Genomic DNA, 22,208 nt, shown 5'->3' on the forward strand with positions numbered 1-22,208 from the left:
CACTGGAAAATAAGCAGAGCTGTATGCGGTCAGGGGTTCTAAAATGCCTTTTATTATTGCTTCAAAGCGGATGTATTTGATAGTATACCTTGTCATTCTGTCGTGCGTTTGTATGGAAATAGGAATGGAGTGGGAAGTTTTTAGCAGTCTCATCACCTGGTAACTCTTTGTAAATGTTTGATTCGCACTTCTCTGCCTCAGGCAGGCCCTGTTCTAACAGTCACTGAAGTGAATGGTAGCCTTTGCACTGATTTTCATGAATACAGGATTAGGACAACATTAAAAATATTTGGAAATTCCTTCTATCCCAGGGAAACTTCCTGTGTTGAAGTATTAGCTAAAACAAAGGTAACTTAGCAAAATGTTCATAACAATGTATTTTCAACTGAATTTATTTTCCATGAACAGTGAAATTATTCTTAAATTAACCCATGCTGTGCAATTTAAAAACAACTGTGTGGAATTTTGCATGAGCTTTTTTGCTGCTAAGATGATTCCATTGTATATTATACATTCACTTTGCTTATCAGACTTTCCAATAGGGTTGGATGTTTTATGACTGGGAACATTAATGCTTGTGGTTATGTGATTGGTAGAATGCAACTCTGGTGCCTGGAAGAACCGGCAGGAGCAAACTGTTGCCATGAGGTGTTTACCTGATGCAATGACAACCACTTCTGTAGGCACCTGGATAGGTTTTGACTCATCGCACAACTATGATGATGTGCACTGTTACTAAATAAGAAAAAGCAGGTGATGGGAGAAACAGGGAATAGTTGGTTACTTCTGTGCCGTATTGTGTGACTTTTCTCACCTCCACTGATTGAGTGGTAAGGAGATACATGGCCTCCAAAAATCTCTGAGGGAAATGTGAGGCTAAGATTATGTTAAAGTTAGTAGAATGAGCTGGCCTGTGAGAAACGGGGTCTTGTAATATTGGGAGCTGGGGAGATAAAAGGAACAATATTATCTTTGTCAGCATTGTGTGATGTAGTGAGAGTAGGGGGATGTACAACCAGGAAGCAAATGGACCTCTTCAGAGTCTGTATTCCTCTTTGTGATTCCTCTCTGTACTCGTGCTTCCTGGCAGCTGTACCTTGTCCTGGTGGTGGTGATTTATGACACAGCTACACTTCTCACAGCAAAGTCTGTGATGGGGCTTTGCAGAGGAGCCCACTGAGAGCTGCTGTGCAGAATTCTGTCCCCTGGGACTGTGCTGAAGACACATCTCTCTTTGACGTGGGCCGTATTGTGTCATGGCACAGTGACTGCATGCTGTGTGACAGCACCTGTCAATGTGGCAGGTTTCAGTGGGTGGTCTGGTAAAGGTGGACTGTTGGTAACCAGAGATGTAAGCCAACCCAAGCATGCAGACACTGAGTGCCTGGTGGCTCTATAAGCAATGCTGCTGCATCTGATCTGGGGAAAGATGTTACTGAACAGGTTTCCTTCTGTTATGCGGTCACTTCTATTATTGGTCAAGCTTTTTTGCTTTTCTTGCTCCTCATTTCCCAATCTCATTTAAAGATATATTGAAACAACTTTTCTCTGGTGACCAGAGGATCTTAAGAATTTCAGTCTCTAGCAGGACAAAAGGAGAAGCCAGCCATGCTTACAGAATTGGAATTTCACCAATTTTGCCAGTTACAGGACATTGTCCTGTGATAACACAAGTGTGGGGCAAATGTGCTTCTCAGCTTTGCTGAGGTCTAAAAATTCCCAGTCAAGCAGTGTCCACATGGTAGAACTGGGTGAGAATAGGTCTGGACAAAGTCAAGCTGCTGCCCAACTGCCTGTTCTTCCTGTGAAGACATCAGAAAGTAGAGAAGTCCCAGACGCTGACTTTTTCACAGTTAAAAACTGAGCCCCTGAAAAAACCAGTCCCTGAAAGGTCTGAAGATCAACTGTGGCAGTAGATCTTTCCACCTCCAGAGTATATTTTCCCAATCTTGTCATCTTCCTTTTTCTGCTTCTGCAGGAGCAGCACTACAGCACTGCCTAAAGAGCAGTAGCAAACAGAGAACTGTTTGGGAGTAGCCATAAGATGCCACAGCTTCTGAGTAGTAACCTTTGAAAATACCACAATCTCCTAGTTGCAGCTGTTTGTTATATTGATGTGGTGAATGTTGGTCTGTGCATGTGAAGTGAATAAATGATGAATTTCTAACTGATAAGTTTCTGCTGCCATCATCACCCAGTTATGATCTGGTGCCTGAAAGTTCCCACTGCAACAGAACATAGATTTTTGTTTCTCAGCTGAGAGCTTTCCAGCTCTCGTCTAGAAAACAAAAATCTATATACTGCGAGTGGCTGTTTTCCCCTTTTCTCACTCCTACCCAACTTGTGTCAGACTTTTCCAGCTCTTTGATATAATTTCACTTCCTCTGTATTTTCCTGGGACTGCAGTAAGATTCCTCCTCCTCACACTGCCTATAAGCCTGTACAAATTGGGAACATGCACTTCTCCCATTGCAAAAAAGAGCAAAGAGGCTTTTCCCCCACCTTCAGTCCAGTAGTTCCCCTGCTATAAGAAAATCTCCAGCAGAGTAAAAGCCAAAACTTGGGGTGTTGGCACCCTTCATACATCAAGAAAGGCAAACTCGGAAGTGGGTCTCATCAGTGTGTATTACTTTCTACCTGCTTTCACTGACTGTTACTACATGGTTGACCTTAGAGTTGCTTTGACATCCCTGGGACTGGGGCCAAAATGGAATGAATCAGAAAATACTGGAACCATGTATAATGGGCCCCTTTTCACGCTGCATTCTGCTAAACTCAGCAGAACCTGAGCATGCCAGAGAACTAGGGGCTAAATGGGGAGGAAATTGCTAGCATAGATGTTTAATATGTGGTTGCAAATAGCAGCTTCTCCGCCCTTTTGTGTAACTCAGACCATAAAGACTACTAGGATGCACATCATCCAAGAGCATCTCACTCTTGAGTGATGCTGGACCCAGAATGGTGATAGAGAGCTAGTGTAAGTTGTAATTGTTCCTTTTTTTTTTTTTAATATAACGTATTGATCCAGGGAAAAGCATACCCCAACCTCAAGAGGAAAGACAGTTGGATTTAAATAATTCAGAGCATTCAACACTTTCTTTTTCTCTTCAAAACAATGGGGCCAAATTAATTTCTGATCTGCCTCCAATAGCTTGAAAAGAATTAAACCATTACTGTCATGTATTATTTGTATGCTTGGCACTGTACAAGACACACTAGGAATTAGTATAGTCCATTATGCTTCTGGACGCAAGTTATGTCTTTGAATTCCAGTGCTTGCAGTTAAGCACTGGCTGTGATACCACCTACAGAATGTCGTGAGAATAGTGAGAAGTAACCTTGATATGTGCTTAGGGCCTGATTTTAAAGAACCTGAACTTGCATTCGTTGGCTGTAGGTGAAAATCACTGTGATTGTCCCCTGACAATGCAAAATAGATTTTCTGGAGCAATTTTTGAGCAACAGAGAATTTCTTAATTATCTCCTTATTTAGCATGCCATTCTGCAGCACATCAGCATATATTGAGGTTTGTTGGTCAAAGGGTATTGCTAGCTGTTTTCCTATTCCACCTCTGATGCCCTCTCAGGAATATAGAGAACATAGCAGTTTGTATGAAAGAACATGTCTGCCTTTGGTAAAAGACTTGCTGCAGCCTGCAAATCTGCTTCAGTCTAGCTCAGTCCTCTACAGTTTGCTGAATGCCAGCAGAAACCTCACAGCAGACAGGCTACCCCACATGCCCCTTCCCCTTCGCAGGGGTCTGTATTTGACACGTCCTCAGGCAGATCCTCTTCCATGCAGGAGCTCGAGTCTCTCCTGGCCTTAACAGGTAAACAAACAGTATGTTTTATGGATTTATGATGCGGGTTTTTTCCTGTGCCCATAATGCTGGTGGATGTATGAAATAACTGTCCTTAGGTTTCCAGCATCAAATGTCGTTCCACAGAGGTCACCTCTAGCCAAAGGCCATACAAACGACTTTATTACAGACACTCTCTGTGTGTCCATTTGAAAATTTCTTTAGATTTGCAGAAAGATTTGGCGGTTCTGAATGCTCACAAAAATTGAGTAGCTCCATATAGACCCTTCTGACAAAATTAGCCAGATGTATATGCTTTTCAGCACGTTTAACATACATTAACATTACCCTGGGCTTTTGTTTCTACAGCCAAAACACCCCAATCCTGACTGGCGCTACTCTGCATCCCTAAGGGCAGGAATGCAAAGGTATGTATGTTGTTTCCCCACATGAAGGGGAATTCTGTCTTTGTCCTCTGTGAAAAGGACAAAGTTGTCTGGCTCCTCTGAAGACTGATGATATCTGTACCCTGAGATGGAAAGCACCTGAGTTCTGTTGCTGTCACTGCCTATCTCCTAGTGTTACAGATTCAGTCCAACTGCATCTTAATGCTATTACCGTACTACTGTACATCTGTGGGGGTTTTGTGTTTACCTACTGCCTTTGTATACATTGATTGTCAAGGCATAATTCCTACAATTGTTGAATTATTTAACTGTGATTACACACTTTTTGTTTGCTTTAAAGCTCCCTGTAATCATCAATGCTGATAGGTTTCAATAGACTGTCTGCAGCATTGATGTGTTTTCCATCTTGTTGTCTCTCATTACCATAAAAATATGCTGCTCCTGTAGTAGGTCTATTAACTACATGGTGCAATCAAGATGATTAATACAGTTTAAAGGATATTTTGAAGATATGAGATGGATTTTCAAAGAAGGAAAAATGAGGCTCTGTCCAAATCTCTATATACATCTTTGAAAGTCCTCTGCCTAAAATCGCAAGCAGTCTCTGCTATAATTTGCTATCAGTACACATGGAAAAAGAGATTTATACTAAATTTGTTTTTGTAGAGCCTAAACAAAACTACTTTTTTTTCTCTTCCTTCCTGAGCAGGTTAGAAATCTGGTTTTATTTTCAGGTATAATCTGATGTAAATCATAAGGCTACCTTACAGGTTTAGATGGAATTACAAGGCTGCAGTAGTTCCTAGTGGCACTACAAAAGTGCAGGATGGTATGGTTTTCCCACAGTTGTTGGTGCAAGGGAACTGTAGTCATCGTCATCGTCTTATCCATTATCCATAAGGCTAAGGAGTCTTCATTAGATTGAAGACCAAAACTCAGATTCACACTGTCTGTCCCTGAGACTGTGCTCCATGTGTGTGAAGGCAGTGTGCTGCTCCAGCTGGCTTTGGGCTGCTGTATAAAAACGAACTTAAACTTCAAGGCACCAGAAGGACAGAAAGAAAGAGCATGCTTGTTTCTGTGGCCTGTTAGGCAAACTGGTTTCTTTCTTTTATTTTCCTGCTGTTTTGTTGGTTATTTTGTAATCCCTGACTGCTTACTGCAAAATGGATAAACAGTCTGGGAGCAAAATCCTGAAGCAGGAATTCTCCTGCCTACCTGAGCTTCTTAAGTACTGGTCTACAGAGTCAGGCACACTCTTGTGTATTCCCAACTGGATCCTGTGGATCCACATTCCTTTTTATGCAGAGTTCAAGATGTTGCCTCAAGTTACTTGAACAATGAATGAGAAGTCAGAGCTCATTTAAAGCAATTAATCTCACAAGCAGGGGAGCTACTGAAGCCTTTGTGGGAAGTTGCATGTGTTCCTCTATTCTCTCGCATCAGGAGCCCCTATCCTTACTTGAAATCTTAGATTCTGAGCCTGTGTGACTTGCCCAGCTGATGATTTTCATCATAAAACTTGTAGAAATTTGGTATCCATAGGACCCTTGACATCTGCTACATTTGGTTGAACCTGCCCATTAAGTTTAACTGGGAGTGTAGAAGGGAGCTGAGTAGCAGGTGAACAGAGACAGGGACACAGCCACAGAATCCTGTTTCTGTAAGGAACTGCACACAAATATGTGCCTAGCTTTGCATTAAAAGTGGCAGATTTTTTTCTTTTCCTTCCACGTAAGGTGCTGGCTAATATCCAAATTGATGCTTTCAAGGCCAAGTGTGATGTGACACTGTAAAATCTGCTGTGTTAGTTTCTGCAGTTGAGAAAATGTATTTCTCTTTCTGAATTGTTCACGAGAAGTGTACTGTAACCCGGGAAGGTGGGAACTGTTAAAGTAGCATGACAGAAGCTCAGAACGAACTCCACCAACTTTTTCTCATTTGCTTTAATGCTAATACATCGTAACAGCAAAGGTGTGTAACTTCCTTGTTAGTGCCTTCCAATTAGTGAAAGGAAAATGTCCTGCACATGTGTTTGGTTTATCCATTATGCCACAACTGTGTTTTAGTAAATAAAGCTATTATTTTTTGCAAGTTAAGACAGCTAGTTATCCAATGCTCCAGCAGAAATTTGTGAGTATCATGCAATACTACAGTAATAGTTGCACAGCGACAAACAGGTGTGACCTTTGACGAGTAGCAAGAAAGGGAAATGTTATAAAGCCCAGGGCAGAGGGGAACTGTATAATCTAACTATGATATATACTTACTCAGTGCTGTGCATATGGAAGAGGCAGGAGTCCTACGTGGAGGACCAGGAGGGCCTGATCAGCAGTGGCCAACAGTCTCCAGTGCTACTCCAGGTAAGAGTGTGAAAATCCAGAATATATGTGAGGACCTAATGTTACCTGAAGTAGATCTCCTAATGCTTCCATCTTAGTTTTTCTTCTGTTTTGGGTCTCTGAGTGAAGTTCTTGTAAATTAATCTGTGGTATCTAAACAGAGTGGAATAATAAAGTATAAAATACATCTTTTTCTTTACTCAATTTCAGATGAGCACTGGAGATAAGGGTCCTTGGTCCCAGCTTTCACCATGCTTTTGGAGTTTATTGCTTTGCGTAATGAAATAATGGAATGGCTTCAGTTCTGATGCGTGTATTCAGATTCAAAATGCTTGAGTCCAGAGCTGATTTGCCCTGCATTTCAAAAGAACAGTATAACTAGGGTAGGAGCTTATCAGTTCTCCCTTTGTTATTTTTACAAACCCAGTAAGTCTCCTTGAATGTCTCTGCTCATTTGCTGTGGTGAAATCAGACCTATTTCTTTTTGCTAGTTATTTTTGTTCACTAGTACGCGATGATGGAAACTGAACATTTTGGAATGTAGCTTCATTTAGTCAGTCACTGACTGATGACTTCACATCAGTCAATAAGAATTGGCCAAAGGTTCTCAATGAGTTAATTAAAAAAAATAAAAATCACCTGTACCTTTTGCAGTGCAGGCAATAAAATGTTCTCACTTTTTATGTTGGAGCAGGAATAATTTAGAGATGCAGTGCAGCAGCCTTCAGTCACATCCAAACTAAACTGTCAACTTAGTGGATGCCCTGTGTAGGGTTGTGAGCCCTGCATGACAGCTCTGTGAACATTCTGAGTCCTCCAGAAATTCAAATGAGGAGTGATGCTCATATCACAGAGGCAGGGCAAAGGCTAAGAAGTGGGGTCTTCGAGGAGCAAAGATGTGAGAGCTGCTTTATTTAATACTTTTTTGGTGAAAAACTTTCCCTTGTCTTAAATGGGAATTTTACCTGAACATAGGGGCTGAGGAGCAACTTTAGGATTTGCAGTCACAGTTACAACATATCCATGAATTAGTGATGTTTAGCAAAACCTGCACTGGTGTTCCAGAAGGGGGGGTTTTTTGTTTGTTTGCAGAAACAGATTTGGAAATTAATATAATATATAATAGGTCCCTAGGCTATAATTACCTGGGGTTTGTGTGCTCTTTTCTGTTGAAAGCTTTGCAGGAAATCTTTACAGCCTGTGCATGTAATGAAGGGTGTGTAACTGTTGAGCTTACATTTGAAAATATCACCACAAGTACACTCTAACCTTTGCAAGGGATCCCCTCAGGCTTTCAGCTGCACTAATCATCCTTGACTGAACATTTAGTATATCACCTTATAGCAAGTTCAGTGTGGATGCAAATCTGCACCCAGATGTTTACTTACTGGTTGGTAATGTAGATTTCTAAGTACCTGAATGTAAATGTAAAGTTAGGATGGTCCTGTCTTCTGAGGATGTCCATTAGCATTTGTGTCCCAGAGCCCTGTTCTGCTAGCTGGACTCCTCCCTGCTATTCTTGTTGGGTCTTATCATTTTAATACTCGCTTTGGGAACATGAACATCCCTTTGTTTGAGAAGCAGCAGTAACCCTTGACTGTTACTGCTCTTTCCCTCTATGACCATGCAACGAGGTACTTGTACAATGAATGCATCCCTGTCACGCATGTCACTCTGTGTGTTGATGGCTATGTAGGGTAGAGAAAACGGTAGGGCATAGTGAGAGGAGCTGGCAGGGGGCCCTGTGGAGCTGGGCAGCTGGAGAGTCCAAGTACCAAGGCTTTATACTCTGGCCCTTGGACTGAGCATTGTAGATCACTTGTTTCTCTGTGGTTTTTGCTTCTAGGTAATGTATTCAAACAGGTTGTAAGAAATACCTTCAGCAACAGGAAATTTTTCTGCCATACAGAAAAATGTGACTAATTAAAATTGTATTATGGAATATCCACACTAGTTATAGCTACCTTTAAATTCAATCTTTGTGAATCAGGTTCCATGTAAATGAATATTTTTTCCTGCATAACAAAGACTAATTTGTTTTGTCTTTGTCCACTCCCAAGGGATTAGTGACTCTGATGTAACATTAATTAGACCTTTTTTTAGTGAGTTTCAGGTATTCTTCGCTCTTTGTAAGCAAAAGCTACAGATATCCCTGGTCCTTAATAGCAAACAAGCAATTCATAGAGAAATATCAAGGATTAATGATTGTGTTAATTTTCATAGCTTAAGAACATCACCATGCATCACATTTTCAGCAATTTACTACCATTATTTTAGAATCCTGTCTGCAGTTTCCCACAAATATCTATTTCAATGCTTATTTCTTTTTCTGGCTAAAGTTCAATACCTGTAATTTTTCATCAGGTTAACATGCACAACTGATGCTTTTCAGAAGAGATTCAACTCATTATGGTCAATTGCAGTCGATTGAATCAACAAATGCATTTGCCTCTAACATAACATTTGCATATGAATGGTATGCACGTGGGTCCGGATAAACTTCTAGATAAGCTATTTGTTCTCTCTGTTATCATCAGCAGACTGTGGCGGCTGCAGGTCTATGCTTCTGATTACTGGAAAACACTTCCAAGCCTGCTCTGTGCATACATTCCCCATACAGTTGTTTTAGTCAATTGATTAATCTCAATCAGTTTGTCACTAAACCATTCATTTAATTTAACAATCCACAAAAGCCACCGGTAAGATGCCTCACAAAGACAGATTCAGAGTGTTAATCAATGAGAGCATTCAAAGATGATGTCATAGGGACACTTTAGGAAGGATGAACAAGTCAAGTGTTAAGTCAGTAAATCCTTAATTCCTAATGCATAGCTGTACTTGAACACCAAATGATGCTTCAGCAAATACGTATTGCCCAAGCAAAACCTGGTCCTCATTTGTCTGACAGCACTCCTATTGACTGTACTGCATATTTCACCTATGCAGGGGACAGTGAATCTCGGCTCTGGCATTTTTTAATTGTCTTTGCATTTTCTTATGCACCAGTCCAATAATTTGTAGGTTTGTAGTCAGGATACTTCCAGCTGAGGTGGGATGAGAAGGCTCAAACTCCCTCTGGGTGGAGGACAGCATTGTGTTTAGCTCTTGGGGGCATCTCATTTGTCCTCCATATGCTATATAGTGAGTCCAGTAAATGCAGACAAATTTCTGGTTTCTGCTCTATGTCCAATTATATCAGGCTTTCTATAGGTGATCACTAATCTGAGTGAACTTTTTTGGATGCCTAGCTTTGAATAAATGGAGCTTGATTTGCAGAAATGGTGGGAGCTCGTAATAGAAACTAAGATAAAGAGAAGCTTTGCTCTAAACATAACAACACCTAAGATTTCTGAATAAATTAGATCTATGCATAATTCAGAGCTTAGAATTAGTGGGCATTAGACAAATCTATGTGTATTTCTCTGTGCTCCTGGTTCCATTCTACAAAATGGAATGAATAATGCAAGTGCTTCACAAAAACAGTCTAAAGATGCTTTCATAGCTTGTGTAAGACTCGGGAGAATGATGAGGTTTTGTGATGAATTACAGAATTTAAAATCCTGTATTAAATGTAGGCTTTATATGTGTACAGTAAATAAGGCACTGGGCCACACAACAAATATACAGAGGGGGGAAAAAAATACTTCCATTCAGACAGCTCTGTAAACAAAAGAGAAAAGGACCTGATGAAAAAATCTGCATCTGAAATTTGTAAGCCCATAGGTGAAGACTGTGGGTGAAATACTGGCATCTCTGAAGCCCATGGCCTTCTGCCTTCAAGAAGCTAGGATTTCAGTGTCTAGCCTTACAAATATGCACAAGGGACTGAATTAAGGTTGCACAGGCAAATGCCATCCTAAAATACGCTAATTTTACACTTCTGATTTTGCGGTGGTAAAATTCTTCTAAGTATATCTGTCTTTTGGGTTTGGGTTTTTTTTGCATTTTCACGGGTAATTATCTGGGGAAGAGAGGTGGTAGCTGTGTTTTTTTAAAGCACTCATGAAAAAGGCAATTATATTGTGTGAGAATGTACTGACCTCAACATGGGCAGTCGTCCATGCTTGACATTATTGGTGCATGTCTTTATCTCTTGAACTAGCCAAATAAACAGCAGTAGTAATATTGGCTGCTGTTCCTTTAGGGCTATAAGCAGGAGAGACAGGTTAGCTGTGGGTTTCATAGCTACTTAAAAAATCAGGGGAATATTTTAACCAAGAAACCCCAGAGATCAACTCTAGGTCTGAAGAGAACTGTATGTGCTATATATATATGTATGTATGTACGTATTATTTTTCATATATAGATAGGTTTGTATATACATAAAACCTTTATACAAAGATGCATAGCTCCTTGTGTCCTGTCACCCCAGTTCTGACCCTTACAATTTTTGTCCTCTGAAGATCATTTCTCACAGCTTTCCTCTCTTTATTCAGTTATTCGTGCTGTTTATTGCCTCCCACCTAACTCTGCGACCTTTTTACATATGCCCTGTGGGCTAGGAGTATGCCATGCCCATATACTCTCAGATTGTCCTGGATTTATGCTGGGAACTGCAGTTGTTCTGGAATAGATTTACATTGCTCTCAGAGGATGGTTCCTGCTGTGGTCAGCTGGAATGCCAAAGGGGTCCATTGATGGGGCATGGGCTGTAGAATAAGTGATGAATACTGAAAATTAAATGAGAAGCAACTATAAATGTGGCAAATAAACCAAGTTATCTGAAAGGTAAAGTCAGTCTTCCCAGTAGGTTTTGTGCTGCTGGTTTGGGATATAGTGTTGTGAGTGGAATGACTGTGGGAAACCTGTGAAGAAAGGAAAGGGGATGCTTGTGTGGATTTTAATAAAAATGTCTAAGAATCCTTGATAGGAGAAGAAATTATTATTATTATTATTGTTGTTATTACTGTTATTGTTATCGTCATTATCTAGTGTAAGTCCTGGTGTATACTTTGTTTCACAAACTTGTATGTCAAACAAGTAAATCCTACTTGAATAAGAACAGTCTGTCAGAAAGAGATACTTTCTTCCAGTGGAGCAGTGTGAGAAGGGCCCAGATGAGAGATAGGACATTAGTGTAAGCAGGAGAGAGCTGAGCAGAGAAATCTAAGAAGATGAGGGGGGACACCAGTAAAAATCTTGGAACAGGAGGGTGAGCACAGAGGATTTGGTAGAGGGAAACAATTGGAAAAGGGTGCTAGAAGGTCTACAGGAGGCAGATAGCATTGGGAATGGCACAGTGTAGGCTCTTAAATGACTACTGAGCATAGGTCACTGGAAAGAAGATTGGCACACTGAGACTGGGCAATAGACTGTGATGAAGGGGGACAGAAAGCCACACTGCAGTTAGTTGTTCTTTTCATGGAATAATCATTTGATCTATATGTGTCTTTGAGTCCATTTAACATCAGCACAGAAGGAATGAATGATTTTTTTTCCCCCAGGTTGGCTCTTTCACTGTTGCAACAGACACTGTTCTTGAAATTCAGCAGGCATAACACTCCAGTAAAATCTCAGAGAGGGTCACAGTACTGTCACAAGGCTCTTGGCCTCTGAAGTATTTTTCTACAAGTTCAGTTTAAAGAGAAAGAACCTAAGAAAATAACTCTGAGGGTTATGAGACCTGAGGTATAATGTATTTCATACAATGTAGCTTTACATTGTGGCTGTAAAGGGAGAACATTTTCTTCCTAAATGTCAGTGAGTTTCTACTCGCTTTCTTCAAATGACCTTTCTCATCTACAGAAAATCAGTCTAATTAAGACTCCTAAAGCAGTCATTGCAAAGAATGTGCAGGCGCTGGAAGGGCTGCTTCTTTGAGACTCTTAAAGGTTAATTTACAAATAACAGCAGAGAACACTGGTCTGGCTTAGCTTTAGCTGTTCATTGATTAAAGCTATAAAAGATAATTAATTAGCAACCCAGAATACAAAACTGGGATCTTGGTTTGTTGTAGAATGCTGCAGCTGTCTAAAATAGAAGGAGCTAGAAAATGCAGCTGTGCACATGTATATCCTCTCTTTATATTTTAATTAATAACCCATTTTCTATGGAATTTCATAACTCCAACTTTCAAAAACAGAATACTCTAAGTGGTCTAAGAAGCACAGTGATAATATGTGTAATATTTTAAAGGAGAAAATAGGGAAAATACAGAACAGTCAAGTTATTCATGCTTCTCACAAAAGCTAGTCTTTAAATCAGTGATTTAATAAATCCCCAACATGAAGGTCATAAGCAGGTTAACTAGTTCCTACACCTATGTGGTAAAGTATCATAGAGATTTGGTTCACAGCCTCTTGTAATCATGGAAAAAATCATCCCCATAAAGCACACTAAAATAATGATTTAAAGCTGCAGTGTCTCTACCAGCTCGTAGAGTCTGGAGCAGGAAATTCTGCCTGCTTTCTCATGCAGATGCAGAGCAATGTCACCATACAGAAATAGAAATAATCTGCAAGCAGCATGTAAGGCTAAATCCCTTTCTTTTATCTCACATTTTGACCTTGGTCATTGAATTTTCAATTCCATCTGGTTGTCAAAACTTTCAATGTGACGCATAGTCCTCAGTTTTGCCCCTATTCCCAGTGTTCTGTATTCCTAGGATACTCCTTATATACTTCCTGCTGTTTGCCTTTCCACTTCTGTTTCCTCCATTTTCACCCCTTTCCTGTTACCAATCCGATTTGCCAAGTATGCACCTCGCTTCCCTATTTCTTTTCGAAGCTTGTTTATTGCTTTCATCTAATGACTCAGGTCTCTTCCTGCTCATCTGTCCACTATGTCTCCCCTCCGCATAATTGTTCCAGGAATGCTCAAAGGTAGATCACCGGCTTGGCCACACGTCACCGTTTCAATATTTCACACGGGACTAAGAATTTTCTGTGATAAATGCTTTTCATTTCTGACAGCCTGGTGGAAACTGGAGAGAACTGAGAATTTCAGATGCTGCTTGGGCAGGAGAAAAGCATTTTGAAATCAGAAAGATTTTTCAAAAAACATGTCAAAACAAGAAATAAATTTTAGGCAGATGCAGTTTGACATACTGATTACTATTTTTTGGAAGCTGTTGACTGTCCTGACCAGGATCTTGTCAGCCTTACCGCATGCAAACTATAGCTGAGCCAGCAGTTTGGGCCTTCAGTATTTGCAGCCAGGACTAGGTAAATGAATAGGTTAGTTTTAGATTTCTGTTCAGCTGAGCAGGCAAAGAGAGGAGAGGAAGATACATTATATTATACAGGAATTGCAGTCATGACTTGGCTAATGTTAAATTTACTTTCTGTTATTTTATTATTTTCCTCTTAGCTGCAAAAAACCCCATGACTGACCTGAAAGAGCATTTGTGATCTTTATCACGGGGTCCATTATTTTTCAGTGGAGTGTACCAAGTAAATTAGATGATGTGGATGAGAGATTTAATAGTGTGTGATACCTTTGTCCTTGAAGACTTAGTGTAAGGGGGAAAAAAAAGACTCATCAGAATTTGAAAAAGGCTAGTGCTGGAAACTTCAAAGTTGTGTGGTCTGTTTGTCTTGATATATTTGAATGAGGCAGTTTCCCGCCCCATTCCCCCCCATTTTGATTATGCAAGAGAATGGTCTTGGAAGAGTTTATGTCTTCTTATACTGTGGAGAATAATTCTTGATTCCACCAGCTGCAAAGATTTGTGAGGAGGATCAACCTTTCTCATTAGCTCCAGGCAACACATTTGTGCATCTTGTCATTTAGTCACACCCCTGTGCATGTGCAGGCCTTCCATTTAGATTAGGGCCACATTTGTCCCTGACTGGAGCCAGTTGTTGAATTTGCTGAAGTGGAGGTGACCATGTCCAGCTTCTGACCTCTGCATGGAGTGACTGTTCCAATGCAGATTTCTTGAAGGTTCTTTTAAGACTGATAGCTCCAGCTGAGATACTAATAACAAAATTTCTAAAACCAGGAAAAAGTAAAGTAATGGGGGTGAAAGGCTAGTGGTTTTCTGTAACTGAATAATAAGAAGCAGGTCTTCCCAAACTGTGGACAAAAGCTGCTGCAGCTCGAGCCTTTGTCATTTTAAGGAATGATAAAGTAAGAGATATTACACAAGCAGCTTAGTTGGCTAGCTGGCTATGATTTCTATATTTAGGTGCTAGGAGAAAGTTTAATGACAATAACTCCTTATCTGCTTAACTCATCCTTTCCTATAATAATCTCTTTGTTCCTCAAAATGGAAGTTACAGCTGCACCTAAAAAAAGTTTCTCATTTGATAGCTGTTACTAAATCTACTTTTTGTTTTAAGAACAAAGTAACTTCTCTTGACAAGTACTTGATTCTGATTGTGGTTAATTTTGTTACATCTGTAACAGCCAATCATTTAACTCTTTTGAATCAAAGTCCAAAAACTCCAGCTAGTTTATCAGGTTTCCCACCCTGATTAACCTACCATCTCCGTAAGAGCAAAAAGTGGGGGAACATGACACAATGCTTCTTACAAAAAAATAGATCTGCCCAGTGATGTGATTAGTTCCTAGACATATGGTAGGAAATATTTTGTAAAAAAAAAAATCAGATTATCAAGCCTAAGCAACTTTTTGCTTGGCCATTGCTCTAGGCATGTTCTTCTTTGTGATCTTGGTAGTCCAGTGAGTTTGTCTTGCATGCCTGCTGGTGGTATTCTGTAGCTCTGCAGAAGACATGGATTTTGATTCCCATCGTTATTAATTTTCTCAGAGGTTTTAATAAATATATAGGAAAATCACTCATTTGCAGCTATACTACCTTGGGTTGTGGTCTTGTCAGAACTTGGCAGAATTTATAAGCTAAACAAGTGTTTATCTGGTCAGTACTTCAGGGAACTGATGGTAATCAAACTAATTCCACATAAGGTTACAGCTGCTTGATTTTCTCCCTGTTGTGCCTCCCTTTTGTGTGTGTGGTTTGGGTTTGCTTTTTTCTCTTTCTCTACTGCTGTGGTCTTAATTTTATTAATTTTAGACTTTTTGAAAAGAAAATACACTCATGTTAATATTGAAACAGCCTATGATATTCATGATTCTAAAGGATTTTCAACCCTGTTATCTCTTGCAATATACAATTCACTATCTGATAGAAAACAGCTGGATAAAATAAGGAAGGTTCTAAGCAATTCTAAGAAATCTTGATTTGAAATGTATTTATATTGCAAGCAGTAGAAGGAGACAAAGAGGTTGAGGGAGCGCAGACCACTCTGTGATATTACATCTTCCCCTAATGGATGTCTGCCTGTATGCAGCACTTTGCTGTGCACAGGGTCATGAATGTATTTTTCATGTATTTATTTTTGTAACCAGGCATTGCTTCAGCATCTGTCACCAGTGTTGCAGTGTGGCAGTGCCTCTCAGCTCAGACGGTGCTACACAAAACCTGTACAAATAGCAAAAGACAAGTTTTGCCTTAAGGAACTTAATGACTTATATGAGCAGGGCAGACGAAGTCTGGGAGCGCAAGGCAAAGATCATTAGCTTGTTTTAAAAAGGGAGAAAAAAGGTGCAGAAAAATTAAAATTATTCTTATCACTGAGTGCTCTGTGGTGGTGGTGAGGGTCATCTCTCCCTGCAGCTGGAGTGAGCAGAGAACAGGAGCTGGGAACCTGCTTTGGGCCACCCTTCTCTGCTCTTCTGCAGCCGGCTGGGTCAGGGCTTCCTGAGCACTCCGTGATCATTGTTTCAGCCTTCATGTCTCACTGCGGTGCTTACAGACCCTTTACCTGCTATGCCAGACCTTTAGCAGCTCACAAGCCCTGCTTTTAAAGAGGCAGGTAGGGGCTGCTTTACATTCCTTTTGGCCATTATGTTTCTCTCTCTCACACCTCTCTGATCTATTTGCTGTATTCTTGCTTCGGTGGGACTGCCAGGGAACTGGGCTGCACAAAGCAGAGACAACAGTACTCCAATACTGTGTATATTTTTCCAGCACACATTCTGAGTATTTATGTAACATTGACCTAGAGATACTGAATTTACTTTGAGAGCTAAACTCTGAACGCATTCGGTCATTACTTGTGTGCACTCACAGGGTGTAATGAGAGATGTAAAACAGTAATAGCAGCATGCAAAGGCATCCCCTTCATCATGGGGATTTAATTCACAGAAAATCAAGGCTCTGGCTGTAGAGGGAATGAATCTGGATGCAGCTTCTCTGCTCTTGTCATGTATAATTAGTGTCACCCATACTTAAAAGCATCCTCTCTTAGCATGCACACACAGCTAGCAAAATAAATGAGTTGATTAGGAAGAAAAAAAAATACCACAAACCCTTTGTGGTCTTGTGGAAATTGTTGCTATGTGTTTATGCTGAGAAAAATAGTGTGCTGCTTCTGCTTGCACAGGTAGGCAGGTTTAGAGAAGGCAGGGGAGACTTGGTGCAGCCTGCAGGACCTTGTGCAGAGCCTGCATGCCCCAGCTCTCAGCATGCAGTGCTGGCATCAGACACCAACAGGCAAACAGAGCAAAACAGTTAACATCAGCAGTTCATCCCATCCCACAAGAAACACCATCAAGGAGACTGGAGCTAGAACAGAATTCATTGGTATTGGTTTGAATGTGATGAAATTAAATTGCTTATATTTTGATTGAGTTGGTTACTAGGAGCAGAGCAAGTGCTTCATTTGCTGTCGTTAGTGGCCCAGTTCTGTTTTGTGCTGACATCCCATGGCTTGTTTTTTGACTGTTAGGAAAAAGAACTGTTGAAAAAACAAGTAATTTTTTGGCTGGCAAGTAAATCCTGTGCTGATGGATTCACAGGCTCTATAGGGGCTTGTGTGCTATCCTGTTGCATATGTGGGGTGGGATTTGAGGGGCTGCAAAGGGAGTTCAATCTCCACATAAAGGTCAGACCTCAGGCATATAATACTGAAGCACACACAAGACAGCCTGCTGCCCCAGCTGGGAGTGGCACTGATTAAATACCTAATTGTGCAGCTAATCTCCTTAGGCTCACTTAGACAATCAGTGGCAAGAGAGGTCCTCTGCCCTTCCTGCTCTGGATTTGTCCCTGTGGTTACTAGAGCTGGCTGAGGTATTTTGCCTTAGGTTATACCTACTTGGGTCACACCTCCTTGGCCTAGTGCCTCATCCTATGGATAGTTTATTCTAGCTAGGTTATTAAAACCTTGGAAAAGAAATACCTAGTTATTTCCAAGAGGCAAGCTCTGATCTTTGAGTAATTTCAGCAGATTTTCAAATTCAGATTTTTAATACACTGGAAAGCACTTGGAAACCAAGAAACCATCAACTGAACTTAAAAACAAACAGGGAAGTCCTGAACCGTCTTTAGTTCTCTTGATTCAATTTTCTGATATTTTTGTTGGACATAATCACTTGAATATAGCAGCTGGGCTTAAAGGGAGAACAGAATGTTGTAAGAGAATAAAATCTGAGGGGTTTTGAAACAAAAGCAATGAGTGAAAAATGGCAAAACCCAGTATTAAAAATATAATAATAATAATGAAAAATGCAGAATGAACAATTCCTTCCCCCATGTTTCCATCAAACTCTGCCTGCAGGCCTTACAACATTGCTTTTAAGACACAAAATCCAAACTGGATTTTTAGTACCAAGGAACATTACAAGTTAAACACATCTCAGGATCTGCAGTTGCAAGTTACATTCTCCTCCCTCCTGCTCTCAGTTTTTCACTATCATGTGCTATATTAGTTTTCCATGATCCTGCACGCTCCCAGGAGCAAGAGGCTGTCATTTTGGGGGTAAATCAACTTGCTTGCCTATAGTGGTGTTTAAGTGGTCATAATTAATAGCTACAGTAACTGAATACTTTGTCTTCCTTGTTCACTGTAACATTTTGAACTGCTCCTGTTGTCATCTCAGTATAAGCAGACAGACTGTAATGGTAAGCAGTGTCTTTTCCAAACGCCCGGAGTCAAATGTGTTCAGTCACATATAGAGGATAAGCTGACCCACAGACATAACCTGCAACTGCGGCATGCATAGACTATCAGCAGGAGTGTGCTAGCACCACATTACTCATTAGCTTTCCAAGGTATTTGTTCCCTCTAGTTACCATGTATAATGTCATCTCTTTGTGGCAAAAACTACCTGTTCTGGGTAGATTATTATTGTGCTGCAAATTTATGCTAAGTGGGTAGCAGAGTATCCCACATGTGTAGCTGGAAACAGAAGAATTAAAATAAATGAATAACATTAGTGTCAGATTATCTACCGCAGTTATTCCCAGGCTTTACTCCAGTTGGAGAAATAAAGCATCATGATGAACATCACCTTTTGCTTTTCATTGAGCTTATTTCCTGTGGGGCAAGAAAGGTTACAGAGTTTCACAAAGACCACACATGCTATGGCCCACTCTGGATCCCTGTCTTTACCACTCTGAGGAGTGCAGGTGCAGTTATATAGTGAACTATTTTCAACAGTGAAGTTTGGAGACAGAACAAAGTACAATTCTGGTGTTCCACACTGTAAAGCAGTATATTCATCTCAGTGTACAGGCTTTCAAACTGCAGCTAAACCTATCTAGAAGACCCATTATTAGGAAAGAGAACTACTTACTTCTGGGCTGACAGGCAAAATAGTTTGGTGATCCTAACCCAGTTCCCCACTGGCAATTTCCCACATCGGAGCAAACACTACCACAACTGAAACTAATTGGCAGCTCCAGCAGGGAGGCCAGTGGGTTGTGCAGACTAAATCCATGCAGGTCAGCTTCTCATCTTTTCTGAGGCATGTTGGCTAGACAGCATGATGGGAAGCTCAGAGCATTTCTGCCAGCTTTGTAGCTGTTCTCAGTGGAAAGTATAACCCCAGACATGACTACTGATGCTATAAGTGTTTATTTCTTGATGGATTTTTATGAATCTTTGAGTTGTATGACAAATATAATTTTTAAAGTGTAATCCTCATCAGGGTTTGCAATTAACCTCATTCTTGCCTGGTATTTATCTTTTTACCATTCCCAGATGGCAAGTGTTTGTAATAGACATTGTAGAAGCTGCATCTGGGTCCTTCATATCTTTGCTGTGAGGTCAGCCCTGGTTGGAGATCTTTGGTGGTAACTTTAATCTGCAGATTCTCCTTTCCATTTGTTCATTCCCCCTGATTAATTTGAAATAAATACTAGTTTAAGAGCTTTTCCCATTTCCTTCATGTGGAGTAAAAAATCATCAGAAGATGAAATGTAGGTCAAAGTAAAATGTAGGTGTTTCTTCCTGCTTTGTACTTGTCTTCCAGGCAGCCTTTGAGAGCACTCCACTTGTGCATTAAAGGACAGAAAGAGGCAGTTAAAAACTCTAAAGTGTCTCTTTGAGAAGGTCTGCAAGAACCCTATATTAACTAGCGGTCAGTACAAAACCACAGAGTTGCTGGGAAACCTAACTAAAAATCCAAACCCCAGATCCCTACTTTGTAAAGCACAGTAATATCATGAACTTGACAGACTTTTGCTGCTATGCCTCTTTTTTTGGTGGTGGTGGTTTTTTTGTTTTGGTGATGGTTAAGCAAGGTTGTGGAGGATGAAAGAAGAGAGGCTGCACAAAGCAGTCTGGAGGAAGCACTAGGAAGCTGATCTCTTCCTGATGTCTGGAGTACTACCTGTGTTACAGGCTTACTGCAAGTAATTTTGATTTTAAAAAAGAGTTACTTTTCAGCTTTAAGGCAATGGGACATTTCCCTGCTGTTCCCTAGGTTGTATTCCAAGAAACATGGGGGCAGCTGGCAGGGGAGATAGTGAGGCTTGTAGCAGGGAAGAGCTTGCCTGCATTTCAGGGAGCCTGTGTGGACTAAATAGATGGATGGGCTTTGTGTTGTTCCATGTCAACTCATACCAGTCTAAATCTGGCATTTTGGGGTTTGCTTTTTCTTCTAGTTCTTGCCATACTTTCCAGTCCTCTCTCAAATCAGCATTGTTTCATCTCTGACTATGGAACTAGCTGGTTCAGGGAGCTGATCTGCCTAAAAAGGCTTTCATAGACTTAATTTTCAACTCAGTTAGCTGCTAATGAAAACTAATGCTGGCACAAAAAGGGGCAGGGATACAACAGACTAAATGCTGGAACTGCATCTTCAGAACAAGGGCTGTTGTGCTTGTAGAGAATCAACCTTGTGAGAACATAGTGGCAGAAAGAGGCAACAAATGATCTTGTTGTAGAGTTGATTGTAACAGATAATGAAGAGAAAAGGAAGATAAGGACTTTCATTAACTGAGCAAGAACACAAACAATGAGAGATACTATGTCCAAGAATAATGAAGCATTTGATAAGAGGGTTGAGAACTATAGTAATCCCCTGACAGAATTAATTCTTCTAAATATGTTATTATTGAAGTAGAATATTGAATAGATATCTGCATGAAGAACATAGAACTCCAACACTGGAGATAGTGATTTCTGAAATTAGAGATGAGGGTTACAGCTACACTATAGCAACAGTTTAGGCTACACTCAGCATGAGTGACTCCTCCATATTGCAGTGAACTTGCAAAAATACTGAACAGTTCTCCCATTTGTGCTGCCTTGTTTGCTTATGCAGAGCCTCAGGTGTAGGTAACTATCGCATCAGTCAGTGAATCTGGCTTTGGGGCCACTCAAAAAAAACCCCAACCCAACCAACCAGATACAACATCAGAGAAATGCTGAGGTCTTTAGGAGACAAATCACCATTTGATTGCTCTGAACACAAGACAAATGTACCAGGTCAACATGTAAGAAACAGAATCAGGAAGAAAACCAGGATGGGGTTTTGTTTTAACTTTAGTGACCTGTGGTGTAAATGATCGCATCCCAATTGGTCATACAAACTTTTAGGCTCAAGCAAATTCTGGTGGAGAGAAATGACATGTTACATTTAGTTTGTCACTTTCTAGAGCAGGTAACTGAAACAGGTCAGCTGAATTATGTTCATCAAGTTCCTTTTTCACTATTATTTGAGTAGCCTATCATGACTACTGGAAATGCTGGCATCTGTTCTGTAGATACAGGCCAAAATACATGACTTCTGTGTTCTTAGATAAGACTATAACCTTTGCCCTGTGCTGGGAAAGACAGGCAATGACACTGTGTATGGAAAAAAATTGTTCTAAGTCTGGATACTGTATCCATCCAGCCTAAGAAAAACTAGGTACAAGAATCCACCTGGTAATGTGGAAATTTACGATGAAGAGGAGACCTATGGTATTATTGTAGCAGACCGACATTCTCCGTAGATAGCTAGTCAGAAAGACCTGCCAGGCATTCAGCTGCCATATGTGCAGCCAGTCTATTTGATCAATGACCAATTCCATTTCAGGTGGACTGTGCTGCCAGCTGCAATATAATCAGCAATACTGATAAGCAGCAGTATTGTATTAGAGAAGGTGACCAAATGCTTGTGTTGCATTAACAGAACTATTTGATGGCTAGTGGGCAATTGCAGGCTGTTGAGAAGAAACCCACTAACCATGAGACACTGTTGCTTGGAGTTCATCATAGCAGGCTGAGTAAGACTTGCATGTGGTTGCAGTGTTGCATAAGCATATGTATTCATAAGGGAGAACTGAAAACTCATTGTAAGTTCTTCCTGTCCTTCCCACACCCTCTAAGGATGTTTCTAAGAGCAAGCTGAAGTCAAAACAGAATCCACTGTGACATTCATGAAACTACTTGAAATGTAGATGTAGTATCTTCTATCAGATG

At 40.5% G+C, this 22,208-nt stretch overlaps 1 protein-coding gene across 13 annotated transcripts in view; it reads left to right on the forward strand.

Moving 5' to 3' along the window:
- Positions 1-22,208, forward strand: part of LOC130153605 (protocadherin alpha-C2-like) — a 97,023-nt gene that overhangs the window by 53,787 nt on the left and 21,028 nt on the right. For 8 of the 13 annotated variants that reach the window (XM_056348677.1, XM_056348672.1, XM_056348671.1 and 5 more), the window contains 2 exons: positions 4,170-4,228; positions 6,482-6,570. The exons of 2 other annotated variants lie outside the window; for them this stretch is intronic. In XM_056348677.1, the coding sequence (XP_056204652.1) occupies positions 4,170-4,228; positions 6,482-6,570 (148 nt within the window). The remainder of the gene's footprint in view (positions 1-4,169; positions 4,229-6,481; positions 6,571-22,208) is intronic. 3 more of the 13 variants (XM_056348680.1, XM_056348675.1, XM_056348678.1) reach the window with 1 other exon arrangement.

The sequence above is a fragment of the Falco biarmicus genome, chromosome 8 (genome assembly GCF_023638135.1).
Source record: "Falco biarmicus isolate bFalBia1 chromosome 8, bFalBia1.pri, whole genome shotgun sequence".
Classification (NCBI taxonomy): domain Eukaryota; kingdom Metazoa; phylum Chordata; class Aves; order Falconiformes; family Falconidae; genus Falco; species Falco biarmicus.